Source organism: Coregonus clupeaformis, chromosome 24 (assembly GCF_020615455.1).
Source record: "Coregonus clupeaformis isolate EN_2021a chromosome 24, ASM2061545v1, whole genome shotgun sequence".
NCBI lineage: Eukaryota > Metazoa > Chordata > Actinopteri > Salmoniformes > Salmonidae > Coregonus > Coregonus clupeaformis.
The window spans coordinates 60,470,558-60,496,197 of record NC_059215.1 but is presented as its reverse complement, the minus strand read 5'-3'; the positions used below and the strand labels follow the sequence as shown (position 1 = coordinate 60,496,197).

The window sequence follows — 25,640 nt, the reverse complement described above, 5'->3', positions numbered from 1 at the left end:
CTTGGTGAGAAGGTGACAACAGTTGGTGTGATTATTCGCAAATGGAAGAAACACAAAATAACTGTCAATCGGCCTGGGGCTCCATGCAAGATCTCACCTCGTGGAGTTGCAATGATCATGAGAACGGTGAGGAATCATCCCAGAACTACACGGGAGGATCTTGTCAATGATCTCAAGGCAGCTGGGACCATAGTCAACAAGAAAACTATTGGTAACACACTACGCCGTGAAGGACTGAAATCCTGCAGCGCCTGCAAGGTCCCCCTGCTCAAGAAAGCACATATACAGGCCTGTCTGAAGTTTGCCAATGAGCTACCATTAGCCTCCCGAGTGGCGCAGTGGTCTAAGGCACTGCATCGCAGTGCTAGCTGTGCCACTAGAGATCCTGGTTCGAATCCAGGCTCTGCCGTAGCTGGCCGCGACCGGGAGACCCATGGGGCGGCGCACAATTGGCCCAGCGTCGTCCAGGGGAGGGAATGGCTGGCAGGGATGTAGCTCAGTTGGTAGAGCATGGCGTTTGCAACGCCAGGGTTGTGGGTTTCGATTCCCACGGGGGGCCAGTATGAATAAAACAAATAATGTATGCACTCACTAACTGTAAGTCGCTCTGGATAAGAGCGTCTGCTAAATGACTAAAATGTAATGTGAATGATTCAGAGGAGAACTGGGTGAAAGTGTTGTGGTCATATGAGACCAAAATCGAGCTCATTGGCCTCAACTCGCGTGTTTGGAGGAGGAATGACCCCAAGAACACCATCCCCACCGTCAAACATGGAGGTGGAAACATTATGCTTTGGGGGTGTTTTTCTGCTAAGGGGACAGGACAACTTCACCGCATCAAAGGGACGATGGACGGGGCCATGTACTGTCAAATCTTGGGTGAGAACCTCCTTCCCTCAGCCAGGGCATAGAAAATGGGTCGTGGATGGGTATTCCAGCATGACAATGACCCAAAACACACGGCCAAGGCAACAAAGGAGTGGCTCAAGAAGAAGCACATTAAGGTCCTGGAGTGGCATAGCCAGTCTCCAGACCTTAATCCAATTCAAAATCTCTGGAGGGAGCTGAAGGTTCGAGTTGCCAAACGTCAGGCTCGAAACCTTAATGACTTGGAGAAGATCTGCAAAGAGGAGTGGGACAAAATCCCTCCTGAGATGTGTGCAAACCTGGTGGCCAACTACAAGAAACGTCTGACCTCTGTGATTGCCAACAAGGGTTTTGCCACCAAATACTAAGTCATGTTTTGCAGAGGGGTCAAATACTTATTTCCCTCATTAAAATGCAAATCAATTTACAACATTTTTTACATGCATTTTTCTGGATTTTTTTGTTGTTATTCTGTCTCTCACTGTTCAAATAAACCTACCATTAAAATTAGACTGATCATGTCTTTGTCAGTGGGCAAGCGTACAAAATCAGCAGGGGATCAAATACTTTTTTCTCTCACTGTACATTATAATATAAGACAAACTTTACAAACACTGCATGGTCTTTCACATACTTTAACTGGGATTCAAGGATTGCTTAGTCTCTTGGTTCCTCTCTATGTACTTCTACACTGTCTCAACCACAGACGACCACAACGGGTGCCTCAAATACAGTGCACATTTACCTCTGTTTGTCCCTGAGGAGTTGGACAGGAGCATTACGTCTCGGCAAGGAGACAACACATCTGTATTGGATCTGGCTAGCTATATCTAAGCTCATTTATCTCTAGGAAAGAGACAACATGGCTACCATGGGTTAGGTTATAAGATATCAGAAGCACTGTCTGCTTCCCAAATGACACCCTATTACCTAAATAGTGCACTACTTTTGACCAGTGCCCATAGGGTGCCAGACAAACCATGTTTTTGTGAAAAAAGCAGTGGGTTGGCTCCCCCTCCACACGTTAGTGGTTACCTAAGCTCTTGCATCAGGATGGGCTTTCAGGACCTGAAATGATGAAATCCTACCTACAGTAACATTGCCATCTGTTGGTAGAAAATGATAAATACAGAAATGCAATTTGAATGTCTTCTAATTTAACAAGATTGAACACAATTATTTTCTTTTCTCAGGTAAAGTCTTGTAAAAAGGTGATATCAAAAGGAAAACAATTTAATACTAGACAAATGTGCAACCAGAAATCTATTTTGGAAAAACTTTTAATTGAACAAAAGTATTTCAAACCTCAGTCACCACACTGTCTTGGAGTACAGTACCTTTTAGCTGTATCTAAATTCATATAATATTCACCTTATTCTTCTTTTAAATAGACATATACAGCTGAAAACAAGATTTAAATAACAGTGCTCAGTAACATTAAGACAGTTTTTCTTTTTTAAAAGCAGGAAACAAATGTTGAACAGACTTTCATTGGCAAACAGACAATCAACAAAAGGTTTTCCTATCGCTCTTGAATCTTCATCCTCGATCAGCAACGCTTTCACTCGGACGTTCGGGGCACACATATGAGCAGTATGAGGGTGTGGCACATACGGTCGGTCGTATACATCCACGGACATTCAACGCACAGCTTACTGACAGTGTCCATTCCACAATACACCTACAGAGGGCATCCTTTCCTTATCTGGTAAATACAGTACAGTACCATTTGTGGCGTCTTTCTTTCTGGTACAACAGTCTTTATGGAAACATAATACTACTTTCTGCAAGGGACGGGTCACTCGATAACGACAGACAAAGCAACAAGACCTGCTGAAGACGAGCAAAAGAGAAGAGCAGTTTCTCTCCTGTTTGTTTCCCCCAAAATCACAGCTCTCCAGTGATAATGTGATGTCACTGGCAACACAAACATTCACTTTCATAGTGTATGTAGCTGTTGTGAAGGAACTATTGACTGTAAATCCCAATCTGTACTCACTCCAAAAACCTAGAGGCACGACAAGGCTTTACTAGGTGGAGTTGTCAGCCAGGGCAAAGAGCGGGTGTTTACAGACGGCCCCTTAGTGAAGGGACACTTCTAGACAGGACTCACTGTCATTATTTTGAAAGGAATCTGAGCTACGGTGGCCAACATGTACCATTTGAGTCTCTCTATGTGCTAACTGTTTTCTGTTGAGTTTATGGGGACTGTTAGCTCCTGTATTGAAGGGCCATTGGCAGACCAGTGGATATTGCTGTGCTCAATCAGTCAGCGGCAAGTCCAGTAATAAGGCTTGTTGTTAGGCCGAGCATCGGGGTCCGGAGTGTGTGTGTGTGTATGCAAATGTGTGTATGCGAGCATGTGTGTTTGTGTGTGTGGTCACAGCAGCGGTTTGACCAGGTAGAGTTTGTCTCCGTGTTCGCTGGTGAAGATAGGGGCTTTCTTGTAGTGTTCCACCAGCTCGTCCATGGTGCTGAAGCGTCTCTGGCCGATACAGTAGACCCCCTCCGCCAGCGCAACCTTGAAGTGCTTGTTCTTTCCCATCGCCTTGAGGGACACAGAGAAATCACTGGGCTGGGAGAGAGCGAGAGAGAAATAAGGATGGATGATTATTGCCATGGAGTTTCATTCTTAAGCCACTAGAGGGGGCCATAGTTCTACTGTAAAGTACACCCTGTCCCACTGAATAATGTAAGATTTCCCTCAAGACAGCTTTCCCAATAAAAACTGCTCAAAATACAGTATGATAAAGCTATTGCAAACCATTTTAGAGTACATTATTATTTAAATAATCAGCGACACAAATCAACTGTTCTCCACTGTTCTCAACTGTTCCACCAATCACAATACTCTCGACTACTCACCGATGATTCGCTGTCTCTGACAAGGAAGTCTCCCTGAACTCCTCTCTCGTTGAGCGCACACTCCGCCTGATGCCTGGTCACTCCCCCATAGTACCAGTCCTTCCCGGCAAACTTTCCCACGCGTGCCGGCCCTGTGTAGTTGATCTGGGGCGAGTGGGGCCCCGAGCCCACCCCACCCCCGGGGGCCGGATCGTCGCTAAGGATAACCACATAGTTCTTTGGCACCAGGCCCACCTGTCCACGGGCGTTCCGACACCGCCACCACTCAGGGTCGTTCTCCGGTTTCTCCAGCACCTCCATCACCTCGCCCTTCTCAAAGTTCAGCTCCTCGTCTGTCACAGAGCTGAAGGGGTACAGCGTCTGAACAGTGTGGAGCGCCCTGGTGGTCCCGTTGGTCACCCCTCCCGACCCTGCCCCCTGTCCTGGGTAACCTCCTCCGCTTAGGTCCCCTGAGGAGGCCTCCTCCTCCCCCTCCTCCAGGACATAGTTAGAGGGGAACCAGCCTACCTGACCTTCAGAACTCCCTCGCCACCAGCCGTCGCTACACTTCTCCATGACAATGACCCTTGACCCCTTCACCAGTGTCAGCTCGTCTTCCCGCTCCGCCGTGTAGGCGAACTTGACCAGGGCTGGGATGCTAAGGTCGTAGATACGCTCGGCGCTGCTACCTCCACCACCATTGGACGGGTACTCTGCGTCCGTGCTGGGCGTTGGCGAGGCATCGCGGGCACTCGTCTTCCTCTTGGTCTTCCCCAGGCCTTCGAGAGGGAGAGAGAGAAATAAGTTAGTATAATAGACAATAAATATTTATACCATACATTGAAGATCGCAGCAGTAGTTACACAACAGAGCAGAATAACATAGTAAAAACTCCCTCCTCAACATATTAGGTTAAAAGGCTGGTGTAAAACATCTAGAGAAAACGGCTCCAAACAGAAAGCCCTAAGTTGTCATTGAGATTAAGTAGGCAGCTACGCTACGCCAAAAACAGTCTTCAAGTGAAGTGCAGCAACAATCTGAGCTAATTAGCTCCTAGTACTGCTGGTAGAAGACGGTCCGGGGTTAGGAGGGCACCGCTTCTCTTTGAGGTTGCAGCCAGGGAGAAGGTAAACACTTCAGATAAAGTTAGGGAGGAGTGAGGGGTTCTGGGTAATTAGTGCTGGAGGGAAACTGGAGGTGAGGCCAGAGGAGAGACCAGGGGGGTTCTGGGTATTGATAGGCAATGTTAACTCCTCTCAGGCAGCTACTGACCAGACCACCGTGCCGGGAGGCTGTTTAGGAGACAGGAAATGCAGATCGGATGACACCGAGGTGGTCGGGAGGGTGGATATGGTCTGCATCCCAAATGGCACCCTATTTCCTACATAGTGCACTACTTCTGACCAGAGCCCTATGGGACTTTGTCAAAACATAGGGCTCTTGTCAAAAGTAGTGCAATATGTAGGGAATAGGGTGCCATTTGGAACACATCCTGTGGAGTGCTTGGTTGGCTCTCTCGCTTGAAAATCTTGACCTTTAACCCCTTTCAATAACAACCCCCCAAACCGGTCCCCCACTGTATACTACTCCCGTAAAATTAGGCTACTCCTTTCACTTTAGAGACTCTCAATCGCTCTAACTCGCTCTCTTAACATTGACACATAAAGTACCAGTCAGAAGTTTGGACATTCAAGTGTTTTTCTTTACTTTTACTATTTTCTATATTGTAGAATAATAGTGAAGACATCAAAACTATGAAATAACACATATGGAATGATGTAGTAACCAAAAAAGTGTTAACCAAATCAAAATATATTATATATTTGAGATTCTTCAAAGTAACCACCCTTTGCCTTGATGACAGCTTTGCACACTCTTGGCATTCTCTCAAACAGCTTCACCTGGAATGCTTTTCCAACAGTCTTGAAGGAGTTTCCACATATGCTGAGCACTTGTTGGTTGCTTTTCCTTCACTCTGCGGTCCAACTGATCCCAAACCATTTCAATTGGGTTGAGGTCGGGGGATTGTGGAGGCCAGGTCATCTGATGCAGCACTCCATCCCTCTCCTTCTTGGTCAAATAGCCCTTACACAGCCTGGAGGTGTTTTGGGTCATTGTCCTGTTGAAAAAAAAATGATAGTCCCACTAAGCGCAAACCAGATGGGATGGCGTATCTCTGCAGAATGCTGTGGTAGCCATGCTGGTTAAGTGTGCCTTGAATTCTAAATAAATTACTGACAGTGTCACCAGCAAAGCACCCCCACACCATAATACCTCTTCCTCCATGCTTCACGGTGGGAACCACACATGCAGAGATCATCCATCTGCGTCTCACAAAGACACGGCGGTTGGAACCAAAAATCTCAAATTTGGACTCATCAGACCAAAGGACAGATTTTAACCAGTCTAATGTCCATTGCTTGTGTTTCTTGGCCCAAGCAAGTCTCTTCTTCTTATTGGTGTCCTTTAGTAGTGGTTTCTTTGCAGCAATTCGACCATGAAGGCCTGATTCACGCAGTCTCCTCTGAACAGTTGATGTTGAGATGTGTGTTACTTGAACCCTGTGAAGCATTTATTTGGGCTGCAATTTCTGAGGCTGGTAACTCTAATGAACTTATCCTCTGCAGCAGAAGTAACTTTGGGTCTTCCTTTCCTGCGGCAGTCCTCATGAGAGCCAGTTTCATCATAGCGCTTGATGGATTTTGCGACTGCACTTGAAGAAACTTTCAAAGTTCTTGACATTTTCCAGATTGACTGACCTTCATGTCTTAAAGTAATGATGGACTGTAATTTCTCTGCTTATTTGACCTGTTCTTGCCATAATATGGACTTGGTCTTTTACCAAATAGGGCTATCTTCTGTATACCCCCCCTACCTTGTCACAACACAACTGATTTTCTCAAATGCATTAAGAAGGAAAGAAATTCCACAAATTCACTTTTAAGAAGGCACACCTGTTAATTGAAATGCATTCCAGGTGACTACCTCATGAAGCTGGTTGAAAGAATGCCAAGAGTGTGCAAAGCTGTCATGAAGGCAAGGGGTGGTTACTTTGAAGAATCTCAAATATAAAATATATTTTGATTTGTTTAACACTTTTTTGGTTACTACATGATTCCATATGTGTTATTTCATAGTTTTGATGTCTTCACTATTATTCTACAATGTAGAAAATAGTAAAAATAAAGAAAAACCCTGGAATGAGTAGGTGTGTCCAAACTTTTGACTTGTACTGTATATTTAAGACAATATACAGAAGCACTAATGCAAGCAGAAGGATGAGGATCATTGCCATTTAAAGCCTAGTGTCAGAGAGAATAAAGCTCAACCCTCTCACCCACTCCCTCACAGCCAGGCAGGGGAGCACTCCGAAAGGTCACAAACAATCCCTTTCCTCCATCTCCACCCCCTCTTCCTCCTCCACATCTCATGCATGAAACAAGGCGGCTTTCTGACCTCCCGTGTTCTTGACGCTTAACTGGCCTTCTGCTCTGACGGAGCACGCAGCCAACCAGGGAGGGTCTTTGCGTGAGTGTACAGCAACAACACTCCGGTATTAGCAGACTTACAAGAGCACGCAAACCTGAGATGAGATGGGCTGCACACAGGTATGTAATAAGCATGCAGCAGGCACGCACACAGAGACACACACTTTTATTCAAATGTGGAACTCATCTCACAATGACAGATACACCTGCTCATGGGAAGCATCACATAGCTTACACAATGCCCAGTTACACACAGCACAGATAACATGATGACACAAAGCCGTTGGGACCAAAAAACATGATTAAATCATAGATCTTCTCTCTGCCTCCTATAATAGTATTCCCCTCATGAAAAGAGCATATCGTAGACTGAACCAGTATAATAATAATAATAATAATAATAATAATAATAATAAGCCATTTAGCAGACGCTTTTATCCAAAGCGACTTACAGTCATGCGTGCATACATTTTTGTGTATGGGTGGTCCCGGGGATCGAACCCACTACCTTGGCGTTACAAGCGCCGTGCTCTACCAGCTGAGCTACAGAGGACCACAATCTGGGCAATGGAGACGATGAATACGACGAGATCTCCTTTCTGCCCAGAAAGCTACCATTCAAGCTACCATTCACCAGCTCTTCAAGCGTTATAATGTCAAAACACATTCATCACTCTCTAAATATGACTTGCCTGCAACTATTGTCATTTACTGCCGTGACGCCCTGTATGTACTTCCAATAAAGGACTAGGGTAAACGTCCCTATTAAGCCCATGTACCATATAAGCCCACTTGCAACTTCTGCGTCAAATAAAAAAAAACTACAGCATTTCTTGCTGTGTGATGTTTCTCCCAATGAAGCTGCTTGTTACATAACTGACACTTATTGTAAGCCAATCAGATTTGTCAATATTGAGTTATCAAAGCATATGTGTGACGTGCCTGCTGATCCCAGAAGAAGTTGCAAAAAAACTTTCGTGATTTTGGTACCCTCAGAAGATAACATTTTTTGCATATTTCTACTCCTGTTTTTGGTAAGTACTCATTTGTTATCAACATTTAAGTGATTAGTGTTTTGAATAAGACATATATTAGAATATTACTTGAATTATAAATATAGTTTATTTTGAAATCAAAATATGAGTTTTAGCATGCTAGCAAACAGACCACATGCTGCATCAATACAGTAGCTACATAGTATGGTTCTTTGCTATGACAAAGCATGATAAGGAGGTATAGTTTACATTGTTGTATGCCGTTTCTATTCTTATACTGTTAAATAGACAAATGTGTATGCTTATCTTTATTAATTATTTAATTAACATTTTTACCTGGTGGGCTTAAAGGGGACGCTAGCAGAAATATCACACTGTCTGGGGTGGATATAAATGAGTATGGCTAATTATTTCTCTGCATGATACATTTATACTTTTCATGTTATGTTAGTGCACCATATATAGATTTATTTCATATAATTGTTTTTTTCAATGTCATGTGTGTAGAATAAAATATTATTTTTTAACCATATTCACTATTTCACTTACGCTCTATTAAGCTTTTTTTCCTTTTCCCCCCCTCAGCTCCATAATTCAGATAATTAATACCCATATATATTCATATTGCATAGGTCAATTCATTCTGGATAGGCCTATATTCTATCCTAACATTAACAATACTTTTTTTGGCCTACTTTTCAGATGGGTTTTAGTTTGAGATGACTAAAACACGAAAAAACTACAGTTCATGCCCACGCATGATAGAAACATGCCGTCTGTACAGGGAGGGAACAATGCAAAATCTCTCATTTCTGGCAAAACGTTATGGAGTCGACAGGAAGTCGTTGAGGCAGAGAGTGAAGGAGCAGCTGAGCATTGATGCACAACAGGGACATGTGATCTACCTGAGTCCAGCAGTAGTGCAGGAGATTTCAGAGTGTCTTCAGGTAGGGTTATACTATAGTGACTGATAGGCTAAGAAAAGGATAACATGAAACAGTGGGTAGCCTAATATGAGGTCATGAAAAATGTGATTTTGCCTAATCCAGTGGTTCTCAATGTGTGACCTGTGGGTATGTGTGTGTGCCTGGGTATGTGTGTGTGCCTGTGTACGTGTTTGTGTGCGTGTGTAAGTGTGTGTGTGCATGCAAACATGTGTGTGTGTGCTCTCACACGTGCGTCCAGGACTAATGCTTTGTCATTCTCCATCTCTTCAGGTCCTTTGCCAGTGGGGTTGGGGCTTTACCCGGACGGACCTTCTCCATCTCTTCAGGTCCTTTGCCAGTGGGGTTGGGGCTTTACCCGGACGGATCTTCTCCATCTCTTCAGGTCCTTTGCCAGTGGGGTTGGGGCTTTACCCGGATGGATCTTCTCCATCTCTTCAGGTCCTTTGCCAGTGGGGTTGGGGCTTTACCCGGACGGATCTTCTCCATCTCTTCAGGTCCTTTGCCAGTGGGGTTGGGGCTTTACCCGGACGGATCTTCTCCATCTCGTTCAAGAGTTTGTGATAGCAAAGGAACTTCAAACCCCCTTCAAGGCCCAAAGACCCGGACAAAAATGGTTTGAACGATTCATGCGGGACCATGCGGAACTGACCATAAGGAAGTCGGAACCCCAACCATCAACGTCTGCATCCTCTGCAACTTCAAGCCCTTCACCCTCATCAGGCATTGGCATCAAAGATTTCTTCCTGCAACGCATCATGCCAACCAAGAAGAGCAATCCAGCCAAAAGACAGAGAATCAACTCTAAAATATGGAGAGTCTCTAACATCTGAACAAGCCTTGTTGCGGCTAGGGGAAATTGAGAAAAAAGAAGGCAGCAAAAAAGAAACAACCAAAGGATGGCAAGACTAAGAGCAAGAAGACTCCTCTGGAGAAGGCAAATGCATCGGAGGCAGTGGGCAAAGAGGCCAATGTGAACACAGAAACCTGTACCACAACCTTCACAGTGGAGAGAGACGAGTACTATGCTGTCATGTTCACGAAACCAGCGGCATACTACATCGCACGATCACTTAACGAGTCAGCACCACCAGAGGGTGAACGGTATGTGATGAAGTTCCTAGACAGAGTGCCAAACAACATATTCTTCCTCCCATCCAGGGGCAAGATTGAGGGTGTAGAGCTCAAGTTCATCCTCTGCAAAGCAGAGCTGGAGGGACCTGGACCATTCTATTTGCGCAATCATGAAGTCATTGAAAATCTGTACAAAAACAAGATGAAAGCCATCAAAGACTTGTTAGCGTAAGACTGGCAAGCAAAGACAACCACAACCAAAAGAAAGCTTAGACCACCCTATAACCTGTTATGTTACACTACTAAGATAACTAAAATGATAAAATCACATCAGAGCATAGGCCTACATTTAGCCAAGGAGAAAGTAGAAATTGCAGAAATGTTTCTTGTTTATTTTGCTTAAGTTATAGGCTAATGATACATGAGCTTCACGATGTTATGACTGATGTCTCCTCACAATGAAATGCATGTTTTAATATTACTCAACAATGAACTGAATGGTTTTAAAATGTGTTTTTACAATGTTTTCAAACTACTACCATAAATGTGATTAACATTTTAAAATCAATTAAAGTTATTGGTTAAATGTAAATCCTGAAATTGACTCATTTACTGTCCTTAGAACATTAGTATTGAACCTGCAAACTGTTTTTCTTTTAGTCAGTCGGTCTTCAGAAATCTTCATAAAAACATCTGCAATTTTGGCCAATTTCAAATGCCAACAGCACACCACAGGTTAGAGATACAGACAAAATGACAACACATATTGAAAGATGAAGTATTGAAGAGTCATTTCCACTATAGTTTTGATTTTGTTCATAAATCGATTTTTGGGTACATTCCAAAGAAGACATGTAAGTTTAGCTTTTTCACACAGCAAAAAGGCTGGTCATGCCTATTTCAAATGCCATTTACAGGCCATAGGGGTGGAGACAAAATGAAAATAGCTTTTGAGAGCTAAGAGAATACAGATTTGAATAGAACAAGTTTGTATTGTTACGATTTTTTATATATATATATATTTATTTATCAACAAATCTGAAGTGGGCTTAATTGGAACATTAAGCCCATGCCAGACTTTCAACATATTTTGACAAATTAAACAATAAAAACATTAGAAATTGGTATAAATGAATTATTGACACTTCAAATGAGAGACTTCTCACTTAAATTGGGGCAGCATATATAAAAAATGTCTGAAAAGCGGATTTGGTGGGCTTAATAGGGACGTTTACCCTAAATAAACATTTACAAGCAACCGAAAACATTTCAATGTATTGTTTTGGACCGGAAGAGGCTCCTTTGCCTAGATACTGGTTCAATCATAGACTAGCCTACATCCTACATACTGAAACACACACACCAGACACACATATATGGAGACCGACAGCATGACGGACCGACTGAGTCAAATATGACCCACAACAAACAAGCCTAGAGTATAAATACAAAAGGACAAACTCCTCTTAACCAAGAACAGAATAAAACACCCTCAGAGTTAAAATGACGAGAAGACAGCCCTTGTCTCCATGAATCAGCCTCCATCACGGAGCGATTTGGGGAAACATTGACCTTGAGAGGTGGGGGGGACGGGGGGAAGAGGGGGGTGCGGGGAAACGGAGGATGGTGAAATACCATCACTTAGCCCCTTTCACAACTATCCCCCCATCAACAAGTCATTCCATCCCTCACACCACAAACTGTGAGGAGAGAGCCACAGTCACTATTTATAGCTTTCACAGAAATAAAGGAAAAAGCTAACATTTGCTTTACATACTGGAGCGTACTGGGCTTTATGTTGTTTTACATGGTAGGGCCGATGGCATTTAAAGGGTTGTAGAGCAAGTGGCAGGCAGGGAGATTGGCATTTACACACACACACACACTTGTCTATGAACACACACACACAACTTTTCTCTGAGACGACACACATGTATACAGTGGGAAAAAAAGTATTTAGTCAGCCACCAATTGTGCAAGTTCTCCCACTTAAAAAGATGAGAGGCCTGTAATTTTCATCATAGGTACACGTCAACTATGACAGACAAAATGAGATTTTTTTCCCCCGAAAATCACATTGTAGGATTTTTAATGAATTTATTTGCAAATTATGGTGGAAAATAAGTATTTGGTCAATAACAAAAGTTTCTCAATACTTTGTTATATACCCTTTGTTGGCAATGACACAGGTCAAACGTTTTCTGTAAGTCTTCACAAGGTTTTCACACACTGTTGCTGGTATTTTGGCCCATTCCTCCATGCAGATCTCCTCTAGAGCAGTGATGTTTTGGGGCTGTCGCTGGGCAACACAGACTTTCAACTCCCCTCCAAAGATTTTCTATGGGGTTGAGATCTGGAGACTGGCTAGGCCACTCCAGGACCTTGAAATGCTTCTTACGAAGCCACTCCTTCGTTGCCCTGGCGGTGTGTTTGGGATCATTGTCATGCTGAAAGACCCAGCCACGTTTCATCTTCAATGCCCTTGCTGATGGAAGGAGGTTGTCACTCAAAATCTCACGATACATGGCCCCATTCATTCTTTCCTTTACACGGATCAGTCGTCCTGGTCCCTTTGCAGAAAAACAGCCCAAAAGCATGATGTTTCCACCCCCATGCTTCACAGTAGGTATGGTGTTCTTTGGATGCAACTCAGCATTCTTTGCCCTCCAAACACGATGAGTTGAGTTTATACCAAAAAGTTCTATTTTGGTTTCATCTGACCATATGACATTCTCCCAATCCTCTTCTGGATCATCCAAATGCACTCTAGCAAACTTCAGGCGGGCCTGGACATGTACTGGCTTAAGCAGGGGGACACGTCTGGCACTGCAGGATTTGAGTCCCTGGCGGCGTAGTGTGTTACTGATGGTAGGCTTTGTTACTTTGGTCCCAGCTCTCTGCAGGTCATTCACTAGGTCCCCTCGTGTGGTTCTGGGATTTTTGCTCCAGATCAAGGGAGATTATCAGTGGTCTTGTATGTCTTCCATTTCCTAATAATTGCTCCCACAGTTGATTTCTTCAAACCAAGCTGCTTACCTATTGCAGATTCAGTCTTCCCAGCCTGGTGCAGGTCTACAATTTTGTTTCTGGTGTCCTTTGACAGCTCTTTGGTCTTGGCCATAGTGGAGTTTGGAGTGTGACTGTTTGAGGTTGTGGACAGGTGTCTTTTATACTGATAACAAGTTCAAACAGGTGCCATTAATACAGGTAACGAGTGGAGGACAGAGGAGCCTCTTAAAAGAAGAAGTTACAGGTCTGTGAGAGCCAGAAATCTTGCTTGTTTGTAGGTGACCAAATACTTATTTTCCACCATAATTTGTAAATAAATTCATAAAAAATCCTACAATGTGATTTTCTGGAATTTTTTTCCTCAATATGTCTGTCATAGTTGACGTGTACCTATGATGAAAATTACAGGCCTCTCTCATCTTTTTAAGTGGGAGAACTTGCACAATTGGTGGCTGACTAAATGCTTTTTTTCCCCACTGTACCTTCCTTCCTTAGCAAGCTCTGACAGCTGATCCATGGCTTTCCTGTTCATTCCTCTGCAGCATGCAACAACAAACGAGGTGTTCTGTGTTGCGCTCACACACCACAACAGCAACGACACACTGACTCACAGTCGCCCCCACTAAGCAACGGCGTGATGACAGTGGCAACACTAATTAGACAACAACAAGCGCTAATGGGAATCAAACCAGGAAACATATGATGAGGCTGGCCTAGTGTTAACAGTCAAAGCTAGGTATAGTTTCAGGTAGTTTGGTTTCACTGCTCTGAAAATCTAACTTTACCTGAAAAATAATACAAAAATAAGTAGGACAGAAATCGTGAGGAAGTGCCTTGAAAGCCTAAAGTTGTGTGTGTCTGTGTGTCTGTGTGTGTGCAAGCGTGCGTGTCATTTCCACATTTAGGCTAACAACGCTTCACAGGTCATTAAGAGTGGTTCCCCAGATCAATGAGCCCGCACAAAGTCATCAATTCAACTGGGCCCTCACCAAGTCATCATTTCAACTGGGCCCTCACCAAGTCATCATTTCAACTGGGCCCTCACCAAGTCATCATTTCAACTGGGCCCTCACCAAGTCATCAATTAAACTGGGCCCTCACCAAGCCATCAATTCCACCAGGCCCGAGGCGAGTCTCAGTGTGGACCCAAACAGCTGATTCATCGATGCTTTACGATACGCTTTTAAATTTACGCTGATTGAGGAGAACAGGCCAGGGCCAGGGATAACCCTATCCAGCTTGGTGCAGGGCAGCAATGTGGAGGACCTGGTGACAACTGTTCAATGTAGCACAATGGTGATTGCAGAGTAACACTAATCATACAGTGCATTCGGAAAGTATTCAGACCCCTTGACTTTTTCCACATTACAGCCTTATTCTAAAATTGATTAAATTTCCTCACCAATCTACACACAAAACCCCATAATGACAAAGCAACAATAGGTGTTTAGAAATGTTGGCAAATTTATTAAAAAGAAAAAACTGAAATATCACATTTACATAAGTATTCAGACCCTTTACTCAGTACTTTGTTGAAGCACCTTTGGCAGCGATTACAGCCTTGAGTCTTCTTGGGTATGACGCTACAGGCTTGCCACACCTGTATTTGGGGAGATTCTCCCATTTTTCTCTGCAGATCCTCTCAAGCTCTGTCAGGTTGGATGGGGAGCGTCGCTGCACAGCTATTGTCAGGTCTCTCCAGAGATGTTCGATTGGGTTAAAGTCTGGGCTCTGGCTGGGCCACTCAAGGACATTCAGAAACTTATCCCAAAGCCAATCCTGAGTTTCTCCCATTCTTCTCTGCACAGCTATTTTCAGCTATCTCTCCATAGATGTTAAATCTGGTTCAAGAAAAGGCTCTGGCTGGGCCACTGAAGGACATTCAGAGACTTGTCCCAAAGCCACTCCTGCTTTGTATTGGCTGTGTGCTTAGGGTCATTGTCCTGTTTGAAGGTGAACCTTCGCCCCAGTCTGAGGTCCTGAGAGCTCTGGAGCAGTTTTTCATCAAGGATCTCTCTGTACTTTGCTCCGTTCATCTTTGCCTCGATCCTGACTAGTCTCCCAGTCCCTGCAGCTGAAAAACATCCCCACAGCATGATGCTGCCACCACCATGATTCACCGTAGGGATGGTGCCAGGTTTCCTCCAGACGTGACGCTTGGCATCCAGGCCAAAGAGTTCAATCTTGGTATCATCAGACCAGATAATCTTGTTTCTCATGGTCTGAGAGTATTTAGGTGCCTTTTGGCAAACTCCAAGCGGGCTGTCATGTGCCTTTTACTGAGGAGTGTCTTCCGTCTGGCCACTCTAATATAAAGGCCTGATTAGTGGAGTGCTGCAGAGACGATTGTCCTTCTGGAAGGTTCTCCCATCCCCACAGAGGAACTCTGGAGCTCTGTTAGAGTGACCATCGGGCTCTTGGTCACCTCCCTGACCAAGGCACTTCTCCCCCGATTGCTCAGTTTGGCCGGGCGGCCAACTCTAGGAAGAGTCTTGATGGTTCCAAACTTCTTCCATTTAAGAATGATGGAGGCCACTGTGTTCTTGGGGACCTTCAATGCTGCAGACATTTTTTGGTACCCTTCCCCAGATCTGTGCCTCGACACAATCCTGTCTCTGAGCTCTACGGACAATTCCTTCGACCTCATGGCTTGATTTTTGCTCTGACATGCACTGTCAACTGTGGGACCTTATATAGACAGGTGTGTGCCTTTCCAAATCATGTCCAATCAATTTAATTTACCACATATGTACTCCAATCAAGTTGTAGAAACATCAAGGATGATCAATGGAAACAGGATGCACCTGAGCTCAATTTCAAGTCTCATAGCAAAGGGTCTGAATACTTAAATAAGGTATCTCTGTTTTTTTATTTTTAATAAATCTGCAAACATTTCTAAAAACCTGTTTTCGCTTTGTAATTATGGGGTATTGTGTGTAGATTGATGAGGACATTTTTTTATTTAATTCATTGTAACGTAACAAAATGTGCAAAAAGTCAAGTGGTCTGAATACTTTCCCAATGCACTGCATATGGCTACTGCAGCGGTACTAGAGGAGTGAGAAAAGAAAGTAATTTGATGAGAAGTGATTGCCAAGCTATACAGTATCAATCCCAGATATAGGCCCACGTAGTTACTGAGATATCTGCACATTACATGGGCTGACGAATGGAACAGGCCGTGCTTAATCAGAATGTTCTCTTTGCAATAATAATCTCAGATGTTCTCCGATAATAGATAATTGGTCCACCGCCCACCATGCTATTAAGTAGCAGTGTGATCCACCAGAAAAATGTGAGTCCAGGTGGTACTTAGTGTCCATGAAAGCAGCAATGTTCTCCCTCTCTACCCGTCTGTCTCGCTCTTTTCACTCGCTCTTTCTTCTCTCCCTTCTCTCTTCTACCTCCTCTCTCTCCTCCCACCCTGTCTCTCCCTCCCTCCTCCCTCCCTCCCTCCTGATGAGACGCTACACTTAAGGTGTGGTATGAGACCAATTAATCACTCGCCAACAACTTTCGCTTTATTCAATTTTCATAAACCTGATTTTCTTCTCCATGCCTCAGTCTGAAATTAAATTCCAGCACAGGGAGGATATACTGTAAACCGATACCTAGGCTATATCTACCTATCTATACCCCACAATCACAGATGAACATCAGAGTAAGATGATTATCTGAGGTTTGCCGGGAACTCATTTTCTCTGGATGATGGGTGGGAAAGCTGTGTGGGTGCACTTAGAGGAAGAGAGGGATGGAGGAAGATGGAGAGAGGAGGATAGTGTGGTAGGATGATGGGAGTAGAGGAGGAGAGAGTGGTAGGATGATGGGAGTAGAGAGTAGAGGAGGATAGTGTGGTAGGATGACGGGAGTAGAGAGTAGAGGAGGATAGTGTGGTAGGATGACGGGAGTAGAGAGTAGAGGAGGAGAGAGTGGTAGGATGACGGGAGTAGAGAGTAGAGGAGGATAGTGTGGTAGGATGACGGGAGTAGAGAGTAGAGGAGGAGAGAGTGGTAGGATGAAGGGAGTAGAGAGTAGGAGGAGAGAGTGGTAGGATGAAGGGAGTAGAGAGTAGAGGAGGATAGTGTGGTAGGATGACGAGAGTAGAGAGTAGAGGAGGATAGTGTGGTAGGATGACGGGAGTAGAGGAGGAGAGAGTGGTAGGATGATGGGAGTAGAGAGTAGAGGAGGAGAGAGTGGTAGGATGAAGGGAGTAGAGAGTAGAGGAGGATAGTGTGGTAGGATGACGGGAGTAGAGAGTAGAGGAGGAGAGAGTGGTAGGATGATGGGAGTAGAGAGTAGAGGAGGAGAGAGTGGTAGGATGAAGGGAGTAGAGAGTAGAGGAGGATAGTGTGGTAGGATGACGGGAGTAGAGAGTAGAGGAGGAGAGAGTGCTTGTCTCACAGACAATACTCTTATCGTTTACCTCTACACCCCTCTACAGCTCCCCATCGCTCTCTGTCACTTGTCATATAAAGCCTTAGTCATTCTTGTCTGAGCAGCAATTTCTCTGTCTGTTCTACTGTCCTCAGATTGCCCATCACAGACTCAATGCCCTTGACGACTCCCTTCAAATCAGATAGGAGGAAACTTCAGCAATATCAGCATCTGGCTCGGATTAAGCACCACACCACTTTTTGTCAAGTGCATTTCACAAGTTCCAGACAAGCACAACGTCGTTTGATCTATATATTAGGACTGTAGTACGATCAGCTTGAAGATACAAATTTTAAAACGCTAATATTTAGCACTGACCAGCAACGCTCTGGTTAACTATAAGATACATCGTCTCCCCTAGTTGAGCAGCACACTAAATTGGCCCCTGAAGTTGTAAGTAAAGACAACGTGACCATATACATCGCATGGCAACAAATCAATCCGTAACAATGTCCAACTGCCAGCCCTGAATGGTTGAACACCGTATTGATAGAGCCAGTGGCCAACTGGCCTATAGCTTTTACAGTGACCTGAACACAACCCTCATTACACTGGCATTATCAATGAAAAAGTAGCACACCAGAATGAGGTCTGCCGAGTGCCAACACTCATAATGAATGTAGTTAATCAAGAGGAAAGGGCTCCATTAACCACCTTGTTTACAGAATCACTGAGTCATTAACTAAAAATAACTTAATCAGACACAACTGTACTTAGAGGGTTAATTTAAACACAATTCATCTACTTGACTGCATTAGGTCAACCAATTTGAATTAGCCTCATCTTCTTCAAACATTATTTATTTGTCATTATGAACTGGGTGGTTCGAGCCCTGAATGCTGATTGGCTGACAGCCGTCGTATATCAGACTCATACCACGGGTATGACAAGACATTTAATTTTACTGCTCTAATTACGTTGGTAACCAGTTTATAATAGCAATAAGCACCTCGGGGAGGTTGTGGTATATGGCCAATATACCACGGCTAAGGGCTGTATCCAGGCACTCTGCATTGTGTCGTCCATAAGAACAGCCCTTAGCCGTGGTATATTGTCCATATACCACACCCCCTCGGCCTTACTGCTTAATTGCCCAACTCGTGTTTGTTTAATGTCATGATTATTCAATAGCCCATAAAGAAACTTTAAGGCAGATTATAGTTTTAGTTGTTTTGAAAGGTTCCTGTTGACAAGAATATCTATGTCCGAAATGGCACCCTATTCACTATATAGTGCACTACTTTTGACCAGAGCGCTGGTCAAAAGTAGTGCACTATATAGGAACAGGGTGCCATTTCTGAGGCACCCAATGTGAACCGTTCCATTAAGATGAATGCAGGACATAGAGTTTAGTTTCATCCTAGCTGGGTTGGCACCAGGTCATTCCCTGTGGGAAAGTGAACGGAGCCAACGTTTCCACAGGCAGAGCATTATACAGGACTGGCACCCCATGGAGAGCTAAGAACACACTGGAAGCCTATCAGTAGACCCAGCTCGAAAACAGAAACGGAGGTCATTTTAATCGCTACAAAGGGCTGCAGTTGTGTTAGTAATTATAATACCTCAGTGGATAGAGAGGATTATGTACAGCACAAACCTGATTACCTAGGTTGGAGCGAACACACACACACACAAGCGCTTTACGGCTAAATAAACATAGAAAATAAGCAGGCCTACACTAGAGAGGATTCAAATCAACTGGTGACTGACTAAAGCAAATATTGTCTCTCTTAGGTGATAGCATAACACCTGCCTTGCATACATGTCACTGGTTGAAGTAACCCTGGTAATAACCAAATCAGAAAACAGATGGAGGTCCAGCCATTTACATACAGAGGTTGTCCTTGGAGGAAGCCAAGGTTGTAGCAGGTGGCTGGAGATGATTGGTTTATGTTCTGAAAAATGTCCACTGACCCTATGGGGGATGCAATCAATTCAATACAACAAGAACATAGCAGTCAGCAAGTTCACGTGTGTGTGTGTGTGCGTTCAAGGCTTGTGCGTTCAAGGCTTGTGCGTTTAAGCGTATGTTTAAGCGCGTGTCCGCATTAGGAATCACGGTGTACAGTACGTAAGCCTGATGGTATTTGAGTGTGAGGAATGCACAAAGCAGTAACACTCACCTCCCACCTCACAGCACTTCATCTGCCTCTATCTCAAAGAGAGAGAACACTCAATAACTATTCCAGCTATGCTCCCGTGATCTGGCTTTTTGTGTGTGTGTGTGTGTGGTGTGTGTGTGGTGTGTGGTGTGTGTGTGGTGTGTGGTGTGTGGTGTGCGAAGCCAAAAAGCTCTGTCTCACTACAGCCCTGACAACATTATTTCAGTGCTCTCAGCGCTCTGGGCCCAGAGAACAAAGAGAGCTGTCGTGGATTTAGAGTTCCCCCTTTAAACAGTGTCACCAGGGTTATATTAATTGATCAATAGTTGGATTGATAGGGAAGAATATGTGTTACTGGTAGCAGCAGAAAACACCCTCAGGTTACTCACTATTTATACAACGGGTGGGTCTAATCCTGGACGCTGATTGGTTAAAACCGCATTCCAGCCGGTGTTTATTCAACAAGTTACCACCAGCTAAATCTATGACGTTGAAATGCCTATTTACTCTGTTCCATCTCACTGCACAATCCACTGTCATCAGCCCAACCAGACAGTCCACTCTCTGGACATTATCTCCCATTTCTTTTAGACAAGCAATTGGTTTTCAACAGCGGAGATTTGTATAAAACTTGCGGTCTGTCTCTCCGACATTTGCAACATTGTTTCCATATTGAAATGTGATCTCCAGCTGTCCCATAGTAGTGAACGTGTCGGGGGTCGGGAGTCGGGACGAGACAGACAGCTTTTCTCAGCCAGTCGAAATCATGAATCAGCATAGTTGTTATGGACATATACAAAGAAATGTCAACAGAAAACAGGTCAAACAAAACATAATGCAGCTAGTTTGCAGTCTTTCCAGCTTCAGTTTGAAGTGATTGTGTTAGCTGTGTTGTTGGCTAGCTCCTCTGAACAACAGTGTCCTAACGAGAGCGCACATTTTCGATGCCAGGTGAAATCGCGCATCATTAGCTCATTCTTATGAATGTATCCAAATCCATGTCACTAGAAAACAGCTTAAACAAATGCAAATGCAGCTACTTTGCAGTTACTCTGGCTGCACTGTTTGACATGACTAAGTTAACCGTAGTTGGCTAGCTAGCAAGCAAGGGATAAGAACGTTGCCAGCCAGTATGGCAATGGAACATTTAGAACGAACGACTGGGTCGCGTCCATAGATACAGAACAAAAATACTTAACGACTGGGTCGCGTCTCTGGCAACCGAACCGATAGAACGAACAACCAGCCAGCGTCAGTAGCAACCCTAGATTTGTGTCAGGACTATATCTCGTGGAAGAATGAAATAGTATGAATAAATTAATCAAAATAAAGTTTTTTATGAAAATATGTCAATCATTATTTGAATATGTTGGTAACCCGTTGTATAAATGTGATAATGCCTTCGAAGCCAGTGTTTGGAGGATATATTGGCACGGTTTACCTGTGCCAGCTTCGAGGGCATTATCACTTAAACAGATATAGTATAGGCCTAATAGTCCAATGCAGACCAGAGTCACATTCAGTAAGCAAATGTGTTGAACGTGGCAGATAGAAATATCATGAATAGAGCCAACATGATTCCTTATTCTGTCATGGAGGAATGTCTGTTCTACATAACATATGTATATCTGAACACTCCACAGCGATGCTGTTGGGAGTTTGATAGAGAATACAGGAAGTAGGTTATCACTGTGATGAGCCAGATCTGTGTAACCTCTGTGAAGCTTATTATAACTATCCACCGAGCAGAGCAGCATGGCGTGTTGCCAAATAAATGTTTTTACTGATGGAAACATCTTCTAGTGCTCTCTATCCTTCCAGAGGGATCCACATGGCATGGTGTTGCAAGTTGAAGGTTACAAATGCATTCCACTGACAGAGCAAATTGTGGATTGTGAAGCATGATGCAACCTTGGGAACAATGCAATCTTGGGAGCAATATGCAACCAAGACTGACATCCTTTGACTGAAAAGGCATGGACATAAGCCAATGAAGAGTGGAACACCATAATATCCAAAACCATTAGGGAGGAACAGCAGTGAACTATGTTTCTAGAGACAGAGAGAAAAGAAAGCCAGCCATACCAAAGATATCCAATAAACTAAATAGTTGGCTCTGGTTGCATCCCATAAACTAAATGGCTGGCTCTGGTTGCATCTGGTGTTACCATCAGCTGTCATAGCTTGGCTTTACAGTTCTTAAAACTCAATACCATTCCCCTCCACTCAAAACCAGATTAATTTAACCCCCAATTTACTACATGTGCCCTTGAGGTTCCCATAACATACAGTAGGAGACTCTATCAGACTGTCATGATGGAGGTAATATATCGATCTGTCAGCTGCAGTCCAGAACAGCCATCAAATGATCGATTATTCCCTAAACAGCACAACACGTGCCATATGTCCATGGTGAGCTGTCCACTCTCTGCCTGCCTAGGGCTCCAACTCTTATCTTCTCAATTTATCCTCACTAAACATTATGTAGATTATTCATCTGCCATGGATGACAGGGGAGATTAGAAATGTGAAAAATGTTTCCTGAAGTTCCAAGGCTCATTAATTCACAGAGAGAAAGAGAGAACAAAAGTGAGAGTGAGAGTACAGATGGTGTACAGCTACATCAGATAAGGGAGTATTCAGGGACAGTAAATGCCATGGGCCATGGCCTGTTTCTCCTGACAGAGATTTACTACCAACATCCTCCCTGTCTCGCTCTCTTTCTTTCTCTCTCTTACACATTCTAAGTCTCTCCATCTCTCTGTTTTCAGCATAGGATGCATGGTTGATCAGAGACCTGGCACTGGGAACAGACAAGGTGCAGGTTTTTAATTGCATTGTCTGTCAAGAACTCTGACAACTAGGCAAAGCACTGGGAGAAATCCTCTTGGTTAGTTATCCTATTCTTTCAGTTAGAAGTCTCATCTATCTTGTGCATTTCTAATGCATGCGCCTATTCTTCACTGATAACATTGAATGGCAAGGTTCCATCTCATCACAACTTCAGTTCCTATTGCTCAGTATCACTGTTGAGTGTCGACCATTAAAAAAATATATTTGCATCACCTTGCGCTTTCGCGCCATTGGAAATGATCTCCAATTCTCTGTGAGTATGAACATCTTAGTATCTACCAACGGAGATTAATTAATTAGCCTAATAAGGGTAAGAGTTCTACCCTATCATTCCACAGTGAGAATTACCGGAGATCAGCTAATCCCAGCCGTTGTCCATCCAAGAAAACCTTTAAGCCTTGCTCTTCATATTTCATTAGTCCTTACCTCCTCTGACCTGGGAAAAATATGCTTCAATGCCTGAACAAAAGCTGCTTTAATACCTGCATTTCTCCTGATCGATCACACCAGCTTTACCTTGCCTGATAATGAATAGCCTAAGCAATGCCTTCCTTACAAAACAAAACTCTTCTGTATTAAACACACTGTTTACACATCAACATCCTTGAGAAAACATTGCTAACTGGACAGTGTAAGTGTGTGAGGTAGTCAAGCATTTAACAGTGTTTATTCATCCTGAATCACATGATGAGGTGAGACGCCTCTGTGGGGGCACCCCTAGAAAACAGCAGAGAGATGCCCTGTCGTACGCACACACTCACCCTGGTCCACCCACCTACACACTGAACCCAACTCACCCAGTGTGTCTTTGATGTTTTTCACCAGCGAGGCCTTCTTTAGGCTGTTTTTCCTCTCCACATAGTTAGAGGGGACGTAGCCGGTCCGGTTGGAGGCATTCCTCACCCTCCACCATGTCTTACTGTCATCCAGGAGCCACAGCCGCTCATTTTTCCGGATGTCAAGTTCCTGTTCCTGCTGAGCCGAGTAGTCCCACTTGGCTATAACAATCACCTCCTCTGTCATCTTTCATGGAGTCCCTCTGGAACACAGAGAGACACAGGGAGACATACTGTTAGGTCAGGGTGGGGTTAACAGTAGGGCTGTGACGATACCCTTTCCAAAACGAAGCAGACCAAACTCTTTAGTCTGTTAAAAACCTGCTTTATGTAAAATAAATACATGTAACTCTGGATGACAACATGATGTTTGTTTCCAACATTAGGGCTGTTTTCCTAAAGAAGTTAAATCCACTTCGTGTTTTGTTTCCTTGCCACGATATTAAGGAATCGTCCCTGCCCTAGTTAACAGGGAATTTAACATACCAATACAAACACCAGCAACACACACACATTAATATAATGATGAGGTGAGAAGTTTCCGTGCAACATTAGAAATTATGAGAGAACCGGTTTCACTCACACACACACACACACACACACACACACACACACAGAAGCCAATCTCAGAGGGATGGTGCCATCCACCACTATGGTCTGTGTGTCTCAGACTGACAGTGTGCAGGCCTGGTCTTGGCACTCGCGTGTCTGCCACACAGCTGTTGTTGTAAGACATCTGGCAGAGCGGAGCCTCTCTGCCCTGTAATTCAGGTTGGCTGAGACCTACTGTGTGTGTGTGTAAATGAGTATGTATGACACTCAGGACTCAAGGTAAGTAGACCTACATGCAGAACTACCCCACTAACTGCAATCAAAGGAACCCTCTCCTTCCCTCCTTCTAGACTGAGCTGGGAGTTCCAGCTTTGCTTCCAAACCACACAAGAGCCTCTCCCTTTTACCAGCTTCTCTTATTCATCTTAAATGTACTGAATTATTCAGCGACACACGGAGCAGAGCACTGTTCTATGTTAAATGTGTCTATAAACACGACTTATGGTGGGAGGGAGGGAGGGAGGGAAAGAGAGAGAAGGGAGTAGAGAGAGAGGGAGAGAGATAGCCGGAGAGAGAGAAGGGAGTAGAGGGAGAGAGAGAGAGAGAGCGAGAGAGGTAAGGCAGCCAGCACATGCAGGCCTAATAAGGTATAAATCAAACAGCTCCAGGAGATATCTAGTGCTGCTGCACAGAGGGTCAACAACAGAAGGACTGGGTGTCTATTCATGGAGCGAGAGAGATGGAGGGAGGGATGGGAGAAAGAGAGAGAGAAAAAACAAAAGAGTGAGATACCAAGATAGAGACATTAGGGACATGGGGGGTGAGGAAGTAAAAGAGATGAGAGAGGAAGTTAAAAGGAGACAGTAGATTCAGGGAGAGAATGAGAAATAGAGAAAGCAAGAGAGAGAGAGAGAGACAACATGGATGGTGTCTCCAGCAAGACTGTGGTGTTAGACAGAGGTATTGCAGTGACAGGCTGTTTTTCCTTCCAGGGCCAGTCAGAGCTGCGCTCCCCCATCGTCCTGACACCCTCCACAGGGATGAGGCTGTGAGCCAGCCAGCACCGGAGTCCCCAGGCCTCTCACCCATCACCCTTCAGCGGGGCGGCCTTGACAAGTCAGGGAGGGAGGGAGGGCTGCGGGGTTCGAGGCGCCAAGCAAAAATGATAATGCACACACTTCAGAGCTGTCACACTAACCACTGGCCACTTCTCTGCCTGACTGAGACCACCTTATTCACAGTTCATACAGTCTCTCTCCAACTCTGAGGGACAGTTTACCGGACCCAGATCAAACTCTTTGAATAAAAAACATGCTCACCTCGATTTAAAGTTCTCTTTAGTCTAAGAATAGGTTTAACCAGGGTCCAGGAAACAAGTATGTGGGGCTGCAAGGGTTGTCTCTTTACTGATTCGCTGTTATTTCTACAGCCCATTGAGGTTGATATGACACAGTAAGGCTACAGTAAAGAACCTCAGCGACCCAGCAAGAGAAAGCCACTATTGTCTGAGAGTGATGATGTCACAGGAATTCTTTCCTCTCTCATCCATGACCGTAGGGCAGGAAGAGCCTGATAAAGGCTACTGTCATCAACTGGCAGGGTTAAAGGCACAAACAAGTTGAAGAACTTCTATTCAAGCAGA

The 25,640-nt window shown here is 44.2% G+C and overlaps 1 protein-coding gene across 2 annotated transcripts in view; it reads right to left on the bottom strand.

The window, feature by feature from the left end:
• Positions 1-2,129: 2,129 nt before the first annotated feature.
• Positions 2,130-25,640, bottom strand: part of nck2b (NCK adaptor protein 2b) — a 53,396-nt gene continuing 29,885 nt past the window's right edge. For both annotated transcript variants that reach the window (XM_041845239.2, XM_041845240.2), the window contains exons 2-4: positions 23,408-23,649; positions 3,733-4,490; positions 2,130-3,442 (exon numbers count right to left, since the gene is read on the bottom strand). In XM_041845239.2, the coding sequence (XP_041701173.1) occupies positions 3,248-3,442; positions 3,733-4,490; positions 23,408-23,633 (1,179 nt within the window). In that variant the 5' untranslated portion in view covers positions 23,634-23,649 and the 3' untranslated portion in view covers positions 2,130-3,247. The remainder of the gene's footprint in view (positions 3,443-3,732; positions 4,491-23,407; positions 23,650-25,640) is intronic.